Genomic DNA, 17556 nt, shown 5'->3' on the forward strand with positions numbered 1-17556 from the left:
TCCTAACCCGTACCAAAACGGAATAATTAAGAAGATTGACAACAAGGCGGTCCAAAGGTGAAACACTGATGCAACCATTGCTTGCCTAGAGAATTCTTCCCAGCAACTCGGAAACTGTACTTGGAAACCCCCAGATCAGGGGACCTGCGAGGTCTTTTGATTTTTGGTAAAGTTCTTTGGGTAGAGGCAAAGAGCAGTGTATTGGCGGCGGCGACTGGGTACTTGCTCGTGTCCCTCTGCGCTGCCAAATCATCGCCTGTTCATACATCGCTTCGGAGACCTTGTTGCTCGCTGGCGGCCGGCTGATCGCCAGGTAGGACGCCAGAGAATTACCGATGCCTCACATCAGCTGTTGATCTCCCGCCGTCCGTCCGGATAATGTAACCGAGACGAAGATGGGAGCCAACCATTCTCATAAGACACCGGTGAACGAGAACGAGGACGGTAAGGCTTAGTTTTATCAACACAAACTTTAGGTCGTTTTTATTAGCAGCTGTGACAATGTCCTGTTTCCACCCATCCCTGAAGACAGGTGATAGTGAACCGTGTACCATAACTAAGGGATAGGATCAAACCGTCAAACAGGTTAAACTATCTAAAATGTAACGGATTCATTATCCTTCGAAAATAAAGGAACCGCGCCGTTGTTTTTGAGCGCACTGGGTCAGAGCACGGAAACGAGCGCTTCGGACCAACCTACGTTGCCTAACTGAGCCCGTCCGATTTGTCTGCATTTGGTTCATATCTCTCAATGCTTAGTAATATAACTATCCAATGGCTTTGAGAGTTCAGAGAAATTTTAGGCTGCGCTGCGCGGGGAAAGGCAACTTCAGCGGAGCAGCGCCCTTGCAGTGTGTAATCCTCCAATAAATCGAATAGTGCAGACATTTGGTTTAATTAGATCTCTTAGTAGCATACACAGTCCAATCACAATCGGGGATCAAAACAAAAAAATCTTTAAAAAGTCAGCAGATCAGGCAGCATGAGTGGAAATAGAAAAATCAAAGTTTCCGATCAGTCCCGACATCGGAGCAGATGAAAGCTCATTGCACTTGAACCATCATCCTATTTTTCTCGCCCAAAATGCTGCCTGAATTTCTGAATGTCTTCAGCATTTTGATTTTTTTAATATGCATTTTTTTTATTTTCAACGTGCACTTCAGCACGTTTTCTGCAGAGGTTTGCTTTTTCCCCGGAAAATTGGATAATTTCCAAGATGTAATAATTTTATAAAGAACTTGAAAAATAATATTTCCTACAGCCATCCTAAAGCTACTGCCTCTTTGCCCGTCCGGGTATAGAACATTACAGCACAGGAACAGTCTTTCAGCCCACAATATCTGTGCCGACCCATCCTCTATATCATCCCATTTCTTAATTCTTTAAACCACTGTCTAAATCTGCCCAGCGACAAGAGGTCAGGTAAGCATGAACAAGCAGGGAACAGAGGGATGTGAGCAGATTCAGGAAGTTTGAAGGAATAAGATTGTGTTCTGAGTAGAAAAACTGAAGGTGGACACGGTATGAAAGTCCGGCAGCTTTCATAAGAAAGGTTAGGATTTGTGAGGTAATGAAAGATTCATGCTTTGATAAGGGAAATGGCTACTAGGAATTGTGGAGGAGTTTCTGTCGGAGTTTAGATTGAGGGGAAGCTGTATATGAAAGGTTTTCTCAACAGAGAGGGAAGTAAGAAGAGAAATCACGCATAAAAATGATTAGAATCACACATTAAATCGGACAAGTTCTGTGAAGACCAAAACAAAATCAACATTCCTATCTGAACTGGACATTCCAATGTTTTAAGTTGCAGAAAAGAAGGCTGGAAGTTTGCTGGATTTTTGGAAAGTGTAATACAAATTACATAAAACCAATACTGAAGGTGGAGAGGGCTGGAAGAAGTGGTCATCTTGCTGGAAAACAGGTGGACAAAGAGAATTCCTGAACTGAGACCTCTCAGGAAAGACTGAGCTGGCTGAGGTTATTTCCTGTACAATATTGAAGGCAGGCCATATAAAGTTATAAAAAAGTATGCACCAAGTCAACATTTTAGCTGAATTACTGGGCCAATATCTTAGAGACCTGAATTAGTAAACTGGGGATATTAGATTCCTTTTTGCCAGGGTGCTGAGTCATTTAAATTGTTAATTTACTAGATCTTGAATTTTAAAAAATTCTAATATCAGCAGTGGTGAGAATGAAGTTTGCAATAAATCACCTTAAGGAAGAAAATCTGCTTTCTTAGCTCATATAACTTATTTGCATACAGATCCACCATGAAGTGGCTGACTTATAACAGCAATCTCAGAAATTAGCAAATGCCAAGGATTAGAAATGTCTATGAGGCTTTAATAATATTGAGATGATTTGGTTTGAAAGTTCACAATTATTGTAAAAGTAAATAAGAAAATATTTGGTGTAGAGTCACAGAATAATATGGTATGGAAACAGATCATTTGGCCAAACACATCCCCACCAACAAAACTGTCTATCCAAACTAGTCCCATCTGTCTGCATTTGGTCTGCATTCCTCTAGGTCAGGGGTTCCCAACCTGGGATCTAGGGGCCCCTCAGATAATGGTAAGGCTCCATGGCATAAGAAGGGTTGGGAACTCCTGCTGTAGGCCTTTCTTATCCATGATCCTGTTCAAATGTCTTTTAAGCATTATAATTCTACCTTCCTCTGTACTTCCTCTGGAAGCTTGTTCCATTGTATCTGCCCTAGCTATATTGACCATTGTCACTAGGAATCTCTGGTGCCAACTTAGCTCCTGAAAAGGAGTAGCCTGTGGTACTATAAGGCTTTTGTGAGAGTGGGTTGGAGTATGAACCTGGCACTACCCAAACTCAACGGCACAGCAAAGACTTCCTCAAGAACACCTGAGGACTTGTAGCAAAATAGAAAACCTATTCTGCAGATTTATCAGCATCTACCTGATGTTGATAAGTTGCATTCTACATCCTAGACACCCCTTTTATCATTCCCGACTGTGTCCTATCCCATCAATGTTGAAGATACGTACACCAGAAAGCACAGTGATATACAAGAGAAAATAGTGGCCCTGGAAGTTCTTAACATTGACTCACTGAAGCATCATGTCCTAAGGTCAAGCATGAGCATGGGCTTATTGTGAAGTCTACTGCTGTCTCTCTGCTTATGAACTAGTGTTAGTCTGTCCATGCTGAACATCACCTGTAAAGAAGCAGTGATAGTAGAAAGAGCACAGGAGTATTTTCCATGTTTATTGCCATGTGTGGTTTATTGCAGCATTGTTGACTGAGTTGCCAGAATCCTGAAGGACGGAACTATTATATTCTGTCTAAAACAGCAATGAAGAAAACTAGTATAAGACAACCTGTTTGACTTGGGCCTCACACATATACCTGTGTAATGCTTCAATTTATGAAAGAACCAGAATAATTTCTAGCGGCACTTGGAAAATTACCCACTCAGATAAATGCCAGTATTACCTGGCTAATTAGTGTCCCATCTGATGTTATTCACTTTGATTTGCAGAAGGACTTTGATAAGGTGCTGCACATGAGGCTGCTAAAAAGGATAAGATCACATGATATTACAGGAAAGATACTAGCACGAACAATATCTCTATGACCGTATCAGACACTAGCATGGCTGACCAGCAAGAAGCAAAGAGAGTTCCACAGAGTTCAGTTTAGGGACCACTTCTCCTCACATTATATGTAAATGATTTGGATGATGGTATTGATGGCTTTTTGGCCATGTTTGCAGATCATATAAAGATAGATTGAGGGGAAAGCAGAGAGTCTGCAGAATGACTTGTACTGATTAGGAGAATGGGAAAAGAAGTGGCAGATAGAATACAGTATCGTGAAGTGTATGGTCATGCGCTTTGGTAGAAGGAATATAGGTATAGACTATTTTCTAAATGATGAGAAAATTCAGAAATCAGAGGTGCAATGGGACTTGGGAATCCTTGTGCAGGATTCCTTAAATGATAACTTGCTGGTTAAGTCAGTAGTAAGGAAGGCAAATGCAATGTTAACAATCATTAAAATATAAAAGCAAAGATGTAATACCTTTGGCCAGATCACATTTGGAGTATTGTGATCAGTTTTGGATCCATTATCTAAGAAAGGATGTGCTAGCTTTGGATAGAGTCCAGAGGAGTCTTATAACAATGACCCCAGGAATGAAGAGGCTAATATATGTGGAGTGTTTGATGACTCTAGGCCTGTATTCACTGGAGTTCTGAAGAATGAGTGAGGTGGGATCTCACTGAAACCTATTGAATATTAAAAGGCTTAGAGAGGGTGCACATTAACAGTTTGTTTCCTACAGTGGGTGGGGGGGGGGGGGCGGGTCTAAGGACCAGAGAACACAGCCTCAGAATATAAGGATGTCCCTTTAGAACAGAGAGGAGGAGGAATTTCAGGGATGAAGGTGGTGAATCTATGGAATTTATTGTCACAGATGGCTGGGGAGGCCAAGTTGTTAGGCATATTTAAAGTGGAGTTTGATAGGTTCCTGATTTTTAAGGGCATCAAAAGCTAGGGGAGAAGGCAGGACAATGGTGTTTAGAGGGATAATAAAGCCATGATCTGTCAAGAATGGATTTATGCTGTGAACAGGAGGAGGAAGCCCCATGAACATCTTCATCCTCAATAAAAGCAGGACACTGCACCAAAATGCAAAATACATTTAACCACTAGAATTGCTGAATGAATAACTATTTAGTCTCCTCTTTGATGGTTATCATTACAGAAGTCTCTCTTTAGCCAAATCAATTCACTCACAAATATTTTGGAAGGATGTTATTAAGCTGGAGAGGGTGGCACAAAATATTCATAAGGATGTATTGGGACTGAAGAGCTTGAGTTATGAGAAGAGATTGGATACCTATCAACACACACGAAATGCTGGTGGAACACAGCAGGTCAGGCAGCATTTATAGGGAGAAGCGCTGTCAATGTTTCGGGCCGAGACCCTTTGTCAGGACTAACTGAAAGGAAAGATACTAAGAGATTTGAAAGTAGTGGGGGGATGGGAAAATGCGAAATGATAGGAGAAGACCAGAGGGGCTGGGATGAAGCTAAGAGCTGGAAAGGATTTTGCTAAAAGCAAAAGGGATACAGAGCTGGAGAAGGGAAAGGATCAGGGATGGGGTAAGAAGGGGAGGAGGGGCATTAATGGAAGTTAGAGAAGTCAATGTTCATGCCATCAGGTTGGAGGCTACCCAGCCGGTATATAAGGTGTTCCTCCAACCTGAGTGTGGCTTCATCTTGACAGTAGAGGAGGCCATGGATAGACATATCAGAATGGGAATGGGATGTGGAATTAAAATGTGTGGCCACTGGGAGATCCTGCTTTCTCTGGCGGACAGAGCGTAGGTGTTCAGCGAAACAGTTGGATAGCTATGTCTGTTTCTGTTTCCTCTGGATCAAAGGAGCCTGAGGGGTGACCTTACAGAACCTCATAAAATCATAGGGCATAGAAATGGTAGATATTTGCAGTCTTTCTCCCCAGGATAGGGAAGTCTAGGTTTAAAGTGAGAGAGAAAAGATTTAAAGAGAATCAGAGAAGCAAGTATTACTCACAGAGGGTTTTGGGTATTTGGACAGGTTCAGAAATCTGAAAGGTTTAGAGGGATCTCTGTCTCTTTATTTCTCTCTCATTCAAACTAGTGTGTAAACTAGATGCAGAAAAAGCTGTAAGCCCAGGGAATTCCCAGTTACAGTGTAAGCCTTGTAAGCACTGGGACTTCCCAGTTACAGTGCTAAAGAGCCAGTGGCCCAGAACCAGAACCACTTCCAGCAACTGTAGCACTTGCAAAATTACCTGTCCAGATAAATGCCACCCTTATTGACCAATTACTGTCCAATCAGACCATTCACCTTCAAAATGAAGAAAGGGTTATGATAGAAGAACAGTTATTCAGCATTAATCTGTTTCTGATATTGAGTTTAGTTTCTGGCAGGATTACCCAACTCCAGGTTGTATTACAGCTTTGATCTGAACATGGACAGAAGGGCTAAGGATGAGGTGAAGTGAGTCCCCTTATTTAACAGTAGCAACGACTGGCTGCTTGTTCTCGTCTAAGTCTTTCATTACCCAGCAGTGGACATGTATCATCATGTGTTAATTGGTTAAGATCCTAGAGTTCTCTATCTAACAGAACTGATTTTTCGGTCTGGACATTGTTTCTTCGGTGGTGTAACCTGAGGTTTACTGGCCTACATATTCTTCACTGTATCGCTCAGAATGCATTAGCTTAAGGAAGCATTTGCCCACAAATAAGTACAATAGATGGTTTCTGTGAATTAATGAAGTAATTAAACAATAAGGTTTGATAAGAGGGAAATTATTTCCACACATGGATACTGAAGACAAGATTGTAGAACAGTAACAATTAAGTTTAGTTAGGATTTCAGGGCAAAGTTTAGTAAACAAAAAGGGGTTAGAATATGAGACTTGCTACTGTGTGGAGTGGTTATGGTGAACAGCATATATGCATTAAATGGGAATCTGGATCAATTCAATGAGGAGAATGCATTAAAGGTCACCTTCACAGTGTTGGATGAGATGGAGAAAGCTTATGTCATGTATCAACATTGAAACTGACCAGTTTTTGTCCATGTCATTTTTAATTGATACGGTGCATCTTAGCTGGCTAGTCTACCACTTATTGCCCTCTGTGTTCTGAACTGAGGGCCATGTCAGAATCAACCATGTTGGGGTTTTGGAGGTTATATAAAGGTTAGACTGGGTAAGAATAACTCTTTTGTTGAAGAACTTTAATGAAATGGATAGCCTTTCTCAACAATCTAGCAGTCTCAGTTTAATGTCAACATTGCTGAATCTGATTTATTTAATGAACTTATGTTCTCAAATGGATGTGATGGGGATTTGAACATCAATACTAATTAATTACCTACTGTAATTTTGTATTCATCATGGATGGAGGTTGATGGTGGCAATTTCCAGCAGTTTGGGGACTAAATAAATTCATACGTTCCTGAATACAATTTGTATAATTATGTAAATATATATAACTCTGTCATACTATTGACTTTTTCTGGGATAATTCATTTGTTATAATGTGAGTGTGCGAAATTATTCATATTCTTTATTATAATATGAATGTGAGAAATGTAAAACGAAGCTGGAAGTCTCTGATGTAATCTCACTTTCCCGACTCACTAAGTATTTCACACTTTTGGGCAACAGTACAAGACTATAGCTTTTTCTCTCTCGTTTTGAAAAACTACTGTATTCCTCTATGTGATGTGGTAATGTCATCAGAACTGATGTTAGTTTTCTGAAACTGCCAGAAACACTCAGCAGATCAGACTGCATGTGTGGGAAGAGAAACAGACTTTTGGTCGAAGATCTTTTATTCTGACTTTGACTTGACATATGAACCCTGTTTCTGATCCCATAGGGTTTAACCCTGTCCCTGTCCCCATAGATAGTGCTTAACCCTGTCTCTGTCCCCATAGATAGTGTTTAACCCTGTCCCTGTCCCCATAGATAGGGTTTAACCCTGTCTCTATCCCCATAGATAGTGCTTAACCCTGTCTCTGTCCCTACAGATAGTGCTTAACCCTGTGTCTGTCCTCATAGATAGTGCTTTTTATTTCAGATTTTCAGGATCTGTTGTTTTCCATATTTATTAACCATCCTTTATTTTCCCACACTGTGTGCCTTTCTGCGCTATTTCATACTTTAGCATTGGATCAAGTACATTGATGTGTCTGGTCTCACATGCAGGCTGTATTCATGAGATTGGCAGGTTTCCTTTCCTTATGGACATGATAGATTTTCATAACAATCTGTGGGCAGTGTCATTGATACGAGCTTGTTCTCCAGACTTATTAATTATTTGGAAGTAAATTTCCAAGCTGCCATGAGTGGGATTCAAATTCATTTCTTTAGATTAATGCTCAGCCTTCTAGATAGCAGTTCACTGATTTAATGACTACTTTCCTAATAGTAGCTATGACCTTTAATTAATGAAGTACAACTTTGTGGAGATAATTTCAGGATTTTTAATCAGGTCCTAAAAAAAACACTGCAGGTAATGTAATATGAAACTAAACCAGCAAGTGCTGGAGCTACTCAGCAGGTCAGGCATTGTCTGTAGTGAGAGAGGAACAAAGCTACTGAGTTAGTGGGGAGAGAGAGAATCTCACCGATGGAAATGCTATTGAATTAGACTGAAAGCTATTTCAGCTGATAGGTAATTTGACTTTTGTTGGGAAAAAAACAATTGCTTTACATCTTTATAGCAGAAATAAGCCCCTGCCTGAATGCTGTAGGTCTTGCTCTGTGCGGCTATCGTCTGACCATATTTGGATTGTTTTGTCTGAATGAAACTGAATGTGGTACAATCACAAGGACACTTAAATCATTAGCAAGAGGTGCAGTTGGTTCTGAACCAAAGGTTCACAAGGCCATTTCTGTCTTTAGTACTCCAAATTATTTTTTGATGTCACATTAAATTGGCTAGAGACTGCCTTCTGTCATGATGGGGATTTCAGAAGGAAGCCAAGGGGAATCAGCCATTCAGCCCTTAAGGCTGACCGGGTTTAAAAATGCTTCAGCCTTATGTTTGGTGCATATTGATCCCATTAGCACATCTGATTTTATGACAGAGGTTAGGTTATTGATAAAAACTGCTAACCATGGTGCAAGTGATCATAAGACAGGGCAGCAGAATTAGGCCATTTGGCCCATTGAGTATAGTCCACCATTGACTATGCCTAATTTATTAACCACTCTCAAACCCATTCTCCTGTCTTCTCTCCATAACCTTTGACACACTTATTAATCAAGAACCTATCAAACTCTGCTTTAAATATACCCAATATCTTGGCCTCCACAGCAGTCTGTGCCAGTGAATTCTACAGATTCATTACCCTTTGCCTAAAAAAAATCCTCCTGATCTCTATTCTAAAGGGACAGAATACCTTCAGAAGGCAATGCCTCAAAAAGGCAGCATCCATCATTAAGGACCCTCATCACTCAGGACATGCCCTCTTCCCATTTCTACCATCAAGGAGGAGGTACAGGAGCCTAAAGACACACACTCAATGATTCAGGAACAGCTTCTTCCCCTCCACCATCAGATTTATAAACGGACAATGAACCCAACAACTCAGCTTTTCCCCCTCTCTTTTTGCACTACTTGCTCTATTTAGTATTCTTTTAAATATATACTTACTGTAATTAATAGTTTATTATGTATTGCAATGTACTGCTGTTGCAAAATAACAATTTTCATGACTTGTGCCAGTGATATTAAACCTGGTTCTGTTTGTGTATCGAAGCTGTGCTTTCTGGTCCTGGACACTCACTATAGGAAATATCCTCTCCAGATCCACATTGTCCAGGCCTTTCAATGTGATCTCCTCTCATTGTTCTAAACACCAGCAAGTACAGGTCCTGAGCCATCAAACTCTACTCATACATTAACACTTTTGTTCCCAGGATCATTCTCATAAATTCTCTCTGCTAGCACATCCTTTCCTAGATATGGGGCCCGAAACTGCTCACAATACTCCAAATGTAATCTAATCAATTGCTTATAATGTCCAGCATTACATCCTTGCTTTTATATTCTAGTCCTCTCAAAATGAATTTTAACATTGCATTTGCCTTCCTTACTACTGACTCAAACTTCAAAGTTAAACTCTAGGAAATCCTGCACTAGGATTCCCAAATTCTTTTGCAGCTGTGATTTCAGAATTTACTCCTCATTTAGAAAACAGTCTGCACCTTTATTCTTTCTATCAAAATGCATGACCATACACTTCCCTACACTTCTTCTCCCATTTTTCTAAAACTTGAGGGCATATGAATATGCTGGGCATCAAAATTAACCCAATTGAACAGGTTAGAGGCTGGTGCCCCAAAACATGACTCACCTCTTGACTCGTAAAAGCCTTTCTGCCCTCTACAAGGTACAAATGCAGCTCTAGCAACACTCAAGAAACCAAGGAGAGGCAGATTGCTTGACTGTTACCCTATCCACCGCCACATTTGGAAATGGAAGTGTGGACAGACAGGCTTGGTAGCTGATGAACAATGGCAGCACACAGGCCCGGCATTCAGTCATCATTAACTGGCATCCAAAAAGCTTTGGTCATGAACTTGCTGTTACTAAATGTTATATATATATATATATATTCTTGAGAGGACTGCTTTTTTTTGGAGTATGCAAAAAAAAGGAACATCCAAGTGTGGGGCAGTCCCAGGTGGCAACAGGGAGAAAGGTCTGGGCAACAGGAGTCAGATCTTGGATAGGGTCTGGATAGTTTGTCAAATTTCATGTGTGTGTGGACCTAAAGTGTTCAGGTAAACAATTATATTGAAGGTTATCTGCTGTAGTTGGTGCTAATACTAATTTAGGATCTGTTCTGGTGGCCTCCTTAAAGCAGTGCTGTTGGGATTGACTAACATTAAATATCTCACAGCTTCCTGTATAAAGCTAATCATCCCAAATCTTTTAAAACAACAGAAAGAGAAAAATACATTGAAATTTCCAGCAAAATGTACTATGTTTATGTTATAATTAGTGTAAATAATAATGAGCAGAATGCCCAGGCTGAATTTTCAGAATGGTGCGATTTTACCAGACTCGATTGTAATTGCATTCCACTCGGGGCAAAATAAAATCAATCTTTAAATGCCTTGGAATGCATTTAAAAAATGCAAGTGTCTACAATTTCAGGATTATGCCAATAACACCCCATAAGAGAATGTGTGTATTTTAAAAGTGTAGTTTTGAAATAGTGGGTAGAGATTTATTCGACATATTCCACAACTTGTCGATTTTAGTGTTGGTTAATATCCAATGTATTTACCTGGTAAGATTACTTCAAAGTGAAGTTACAGTATTGCTATGATTACAAGTTTACAAAGCCTAGCTAAAACAATCCTTAATGATAACAAAAGAGATATAATAGCTAAGCGCAGGTTAATACACGCCAAAGCATAGTGAAGCATTGGCTGGTCCTGTGGTAGACAACAAAATAAGCTCTCACTTCATTTTCAACGTGTTGCTCTCTTGTATCACCTTGCACACTGGGCATTATCTGTGTGCCCAAACCGTACACAATAGATGAAATATTATATGACTGTGCTCATAACACAACTAGGCAATGAGCTGAAATATCTGCAGCATCTTCCTACTGCTGGCAAATCAATGGAAACATGAGGATTTCATTGTCTTAAAGTATCCATTATATGTATATACCCTGGTTTAAGACCATGCTGTATTTTATTTATGCAGTTATGCCGCAGGAGTATGTTACTTCCTGCAGATTTTCTCAAACTGCAACGAGTGTTCCTATAATTACATTATACAATCGAGCATTTCATTTTCGCTGTTTAAAATAAAAAATCTGTGATTAAATTAAGCTTGTTGAATTAGCCAATAGTATTTGCCATTTTTAGAGAAAGCGGGGGAAAAGGACGGAGAAAATGAGTTTTTTTTCTAGAGAGCACGGGATCGAAGGAGGATGGAAATGGACAATGAACATCGGAGAAGAACACAGTGAAATGCTCACAGAACCCGATTGGAAGGACAGATACTGATGTTGGAAAATTCCCATGCAGACAATGGTCTCACGGAGAATGTGCAGATTACTTTTAGTTAGCTGGTTCGCACACGACGTTGGAGAAAGTTCAATATTTTTTCCTTGCTTGTTGCGTTTGTGATGATTTGTTTCCTGGGACAGGTTCTTCAGCACAAAAACATTTCATGTGAGTAAACTGGATTGATTACGCAACAAGAGCTCCAACCATTACGTACACCATATAAGCTATTATATGTATGATGGGCTTGCTCTTTATTTTGTATTATATAGTATTATCATCTTTGTTATAGTTTAAACATTCTTGTCAATACGTTTTCGATCTAAGTTTATATTGGTGGGAGTTTCCTGGCGAACAGTATTTTTTTTTGGGTGTGGCGGTGTTCATACAGTAACTGCCTTCGTTTCCCCTTGGAAGGAACATACAAACTTCAATGCTTGTGTAAGCACGAAATCATATTTACCGCACACGTTTATTTAATGGAAATGACCTCTTTCATGGTCGAGTTATGGTGCCGTGAGGTTGAACTCACAGCATTATGAGCCTACAGTGAGTGAGTTACATATACAACTTATTAGTGGTGATGTGGAGTTTTAAAATCATTCCTTCCATTGATCCATGAATAATTCCTGAAACATACCATGTTATTTTCATGATCGGATGGAGCGCAACCTATAACAATTGTGTTAAGTGGTGCTTTTAGTTGTCTGTTGTGACTCAGCTGGTAGCAGGAAGCTTGTGCATTCCAATCCTTTACAGGAGGCAGTATGAGAAGGTACAGATTCTTCCCCTCAGTTCATGAACTACCAAGTTGACAGTAATGCCTGCAAAAAAAAAGTTTTCTCTAATATGGTTCATAATTACAAGTTTTAACTGAACAGAAATGTATTACATAGTACATGGTAAAATCCTGTAGCTGGCAGTCAGAATACAATAACAGAATTCAGATAAAATATTTAAAGTACTAAAGATAACAGGCAACACTCATGAATCAACTGACAAAGCTCCTCCTTCCTGTGAAGTTTAATGGTGACCAATTACCACCACCTAATGAGTAGGACTGTGGAAGGAAGAGAAAGGATGTATACCCCCCCCACACACACAAAAAAATCAAAAAGTCAATAATGCACTTATATACATTACAATGGCAGTGATATCCTAACAAACTTTACATGTTAAAAACTGCTCCTGTCCCAAGTTATGTCAAGTTCATTATCATTTAACTGAACTTTTTAAGTCAACAAGACAACTTTTCTCCAGATCAGGGTGTAAAGCACAGTAGTACAAATAACATAAATATAACTCACAGTAGCTGAGGAAAGTAAATCGACAAACAAATTATGCATAAATAAACAAAGTAAAGTGCATAAAGTAAATATTGTCGGGTACAGAATAAATTAACTGGTGACTCTTTGAAACCGAAGTGGCAGGGAGCTCAGAATCCCAATGACCTGAGGGGAGAAAGCTGTCTCTCCTCCTGACCATCTTGTCTTTATGCATCAGAGTCTCCTGCTTAATGGTAGGAAGTCAAAGAGGATGCTGGATGGATGGGTGGGATCCTTGGTAATACTAAGGCTCTGTGTATGCAGCGCTCCTGATAAATGTCCCTCGATGGATGGTAGTGCTGTTCTCAGAGTCCTACATAGGGACTTCCAGTCTGATGCTCTGCTGCTCCCATACCAGATAGAGATCCATTTTATTAGGATGCTCTCGATGGTGCTCCTGTAAAATTCATTGGGTTGGGGGAGCCTCACTTGCCTCTATCTCCTTAGTAAAAACCGAGGAGAGACAAAAAGGGTATACTGGGACCAGACCCCATGTTAAACAACCCAAGATATTATGCCCATTTATTTCCCATCCATCCAATGTTTCATGAGGCATTTGAAGAGATTTGGTATGTCAACAAAAATGCTCAAAAACTTCTTTAGATGTACCGTGGACAGCATTCTGACAAGCTGCATCACTATTTGGTATGGGGGGGGGGGGAGTTACTGCACAGGACTGAAAGAAGCTGCAGAGGGTGGTAAATTTAGTTGGCTCCATCTTGGATACTAGACTACAAAGTACCCAGGATATATTCAAGGAATGGTGTCTAAGAAAGGCAGCGTCCATTATTAAGGACCCCCAGCATCCAGGGCATGACTTTTTCTCACTTTTACCATCCGGTAGTAGGTACACACTCAGTGACTGAGGAACAGCTTCTTCCCCCTCGGCCACCCGATTCCTAAATGGACATTGAACCCATGAACACTACTTCACTTTCTAAAAATATAGAAACATAGAAAACCTACAGCACAATACAGGCCCTTCTGCCCACAAAGTTGTGCCAAACATGTCCCTACCTTAGAAATTACTAGGCTTATCCATACCCTCTATTTTACTAAGCTCCATGTACCTATCTAAAAGTCTCTTAAAAAACCCTATCATATCCACCTCTACCACCATTGCTGGCAGCCCATTCCATGCACTCACCACTCTCAGAGTAAAAAAAACTTACCCCTGACATCTCCTCTGTACCTACTCCCCAGCACCTTAAACCTATGTCCTCCTGTGGCAACCATTTCAGCCCTGGGAAAAAGCTTCTGACTATCCACACGATCAATGCCTCTCATCATCTTATACACCTCTATCAGGTCACCTCTCATCCTCCGTCTCTCCAAGGAGAAAAGGCCGAGTTCACTCAACCTATTCTCATAAGGCATGCTCCCAAATCCAGGCAATATCCTTGTAAATCTCCTCTGCACCCTTTCTATGGCTTTCACATCCTTCCTGTAGTGAGGCGACCAGAACTGAGCACAGTACTCCAAATGGGGTCTGACCAGGGTCCTATATAGCCGCAACATTACCTCTTGGCTCCTAAATTCCATTCCATGATTGATGAAGGCCAATATACCATACGCCCTCTTAAGCACAGAGTCAACCTGCGCAGCTGCTTTGAGCATCCTATGGACTCGGACCCCAAAATCCCTCTGATCCTCCACACTGCCAAGAGTCTTAACATTAATACTATATTCTGCCATCGTATTTGACCTCCCAAAATGAACCACTTCACACTTATCTGGGTTGAACTCCATCTGCCACTTCTCAGTCCAGTTTTGCATCCTATCAATGTCCTACTATAACCACTGGCAGCCCTCCACACTATCCACAGCACCTCCAACCTTTGTGTCATTAACAAACTTACTAACCCATCCCTCCACTTCCTCATCTAGGTCATTTATAAAAATCTCAAAGAGTAAGGGTCCTAGAACAGATCCCTGAGGCACCCTACTGGTGACCGACCTCCATGCAGAATATGACCCGTCTACAACCACTCTTTGCTTTCTGTGGGCAAGCCAGTTCTGGATTCACAAAGCAATGTCTCCTTGGATCCCATGCCTCTTTACTTTCTCAATAAGCCTTGTATGGGATACCTTATCAAAGGCCTTGCTGAAATCCATGTACACTACATCTACTGCTCGTCCTTCATCAATGTGTTTAGTCACATCCTCAAAAAATTCTATCAGGCTCGTAAGGCACGACCTTCCTTTGACAAAGCCATGCTGACTACTCCTAATCATATTATACCTCTCCAAATGTTCATAAATCCTGCCTCTCAGGATCTTCTCTATCAACTTACCAACCACTGAGGTAAGACTCACTGGTCTATAATTTCCTGGGCAATCTCTACTCCCTTTCTTGAATAAAGGAACAACATTTGCAACCCTCCAATCCTCTGGAATCTCTCCTGTCCCCATTGATGATGCAAAGATCATCGCCAGAGGCTCAACACACAGTAGCCTGGGGTACCTTTCTCGCCTCCCACAGTAGCCTGGGGTACATCTCATCTGGTCCCGGCGACTTACCCAACTTCATGCTTTCCAAAAGCTTAATATCTACATGCTCAAGCTTTTCTGTCTGCTGCAAGTCATCACTACAATCATCAAGATCCTTTTCCATAGTGAATACTGAAGTGAAGTATTCATTAAGTACCTCTGCTATTTCCTCCAGTTCCATACACACTTTCCCACTGTCATACTTGATAGGTCCTATTCTCTCACGTCTTATCCTCTTGCTCTTCACATACTTGTAGAATGCCTTGGGGATTTTCCTTAATTCTGCCTGCCAAGGCCTTCTCATGGCCCCTTCTGGCTCTCCTAATTTCCTTCTTAAGCTCCTTCCTATTAGCCTTATCTTCTAGATCTCTAACATTACCTCGCTCTCAGAACCTTTTGTAAGCTTTTCTTTTTTTTCTTGACTACATTTATTACAACCTTTGTACACTACGGTTCCTGTACCCTACCATAACTGCCCTGTCTCATTGGAACGTACCTGTACAGAACTCCACACAAATATCCCCTGAATATTTGCCACATTTCTTCTGTACATATATACAAACACACACACACACACATACATTTATAAAACTTTTATTTTTGCACAATTTTTAATCTATTCAATATACACATACTGTAATTGATTTATTTATTTTTCTTCAATATTTTGTATTGCATTGAACTGCTGCTGCTGCTAAGTTAACAAATTTCATGACACATGCCGGTGATAATAAACCTGATTCTGATTCTGAAAACTGAAGACCTTATGAATGCAGCTCCCAACTCTCTACTAGCATTGCCAATATTGGATGACCAATTTTATGTCCTATTATGTTAATCCAATTGTTAACTTTAACCTGCGTAGACGTGAAGGTACATTGCTCATTTCTACCAGGAATGCTGAAATTGGGGACGATTTAATAGCACCAAGACATGATTGTAATGCTTGAGCTTCAATTTTATCTAAAGGCTTTAAGACCCACTGTTCACCAAGTAAGCACAGGGTAGTAAATGTGATTTAAATGAGTCAAGAACACTAATGAGGTGAACAAAGTGAGTTCAGTATGGGGCTAATTTAAATGTAATCACTTTAAACTGGAGATAATAAAGCTATTTCTCTATCATCATAATGCTTCCAATATGATTAAACATCCTTGGTTGCTCAATTTAGTTCATAAATTGGGTGACAAGTTGATTTATTAAATGTGCTTATTGCTTGTCTCTGGGTTATTCAATGTTTATGCCTTTTGTCAAGGACTTTCAGTAGAGATTGCCCTACTTCTCAGTGAATCAAGGTTGAAAGGCCTTAATTATCATTCAGTTTCAGCACTATATATTCTTATTTCATCCCACTGTTACTCTGAGGGAAACTTGGGAGTGCTAACTAACAACTCCTGAGTTTGATTTTGCTATAATCAAGCCTTGGAGTTCATTACAAACTCAACCCCAAATTCCAGACTCTGGGAGTGACCTCTTCTGCAACTGGACCCTTGACTTACTGACCAACAGACTGGAATCAGTAAGGACAGGCAGTAACACCTCCAGCATGATTATTCTAAACACTGGTGCTCTATATCCTTAGCCCCCTATTCTGCTGCCTGTACACTCATGACTGAGTGGCCAGATTCTGCTCTAACTCCATCTATAAGTTTGCAGATGATATCAGCATCATGGGCCATATCTTAAAGAATGATGAACATAGAACATAAAATAGAATGTTGTGCCGACCCTTAAACCCTGCTTCCCATATAACCCCCCCACCTTAAATTTCTCCATATATCTGTCTAGTAGTCTCTTAAATTTCACTAGTGTATCTGCCTCCACCACTGACTCAGGCAGTGCATTCCATGGAGTTGGAGTTGGAGTACAGGAAGGAGATAGAGAGTTTAGTAACATGGTGTCATTTTCCCTCAATGTCAGCAAAATGAAAGAGCTGGTCATTAATTCCAGGAAAGGGTGGGGCTTCTCTACATCAATGGTGTTGAATTTGAGAGCTTCAGGTTCCTAGGAATGAACATAACTATAGCCTGTCCTGATGCAACTATGGCCAATAAAGCTCACCAATGTCTCAACTTCTCAGGAGGTTAAAGAAATTTGGCATGTCACTGTTGACCCTTACCAATTTTTATCAATGCACCATGAAAAGTATCCTATCTGGACACTGAA

The 17556-nt window shown here is 40.4% G+C and overlaps 1 protein-coding gene across 1 annotated transcript in view; it reads left to right on the forward strand.

Annotated features, from left to right (window-relative positions):
* The first annotated feature begins 391 nt into the window (after positions 1-391).
* LOC140739621 (serine/threonine-protein kinase 32A-like) overlaps positions 392-17556 on the forward strand; it is a 583208-nt gene continuing 566043 nt past the window's right edge. Inside the window, exon 1 of the mRNA XM_073068020.1 lies at positions 392-444. Coding sequence (XP_072924121.1) covers positions 396-444 — 49 coding nt within the window. The 5' untranslated portion in view covers positions 392-395. The remainder of the gene's footprint in view (positions 445-17556) is intronic.

The sequence above is a fragment of the Hemitrygon akajei genome, chromosome 15 (genome assembly GCF_048418815.1).
Source record: "Hemitrygon akajei chromosome 15, sHemAka1.3, whole genome shotgun sequence".
NCBI lineage: Eukaryota > Metazoa > Chordata > Chondrichthyes > Myliobatiformes > Dasyatidae > Hemitrygon > Hemitrygon akajei.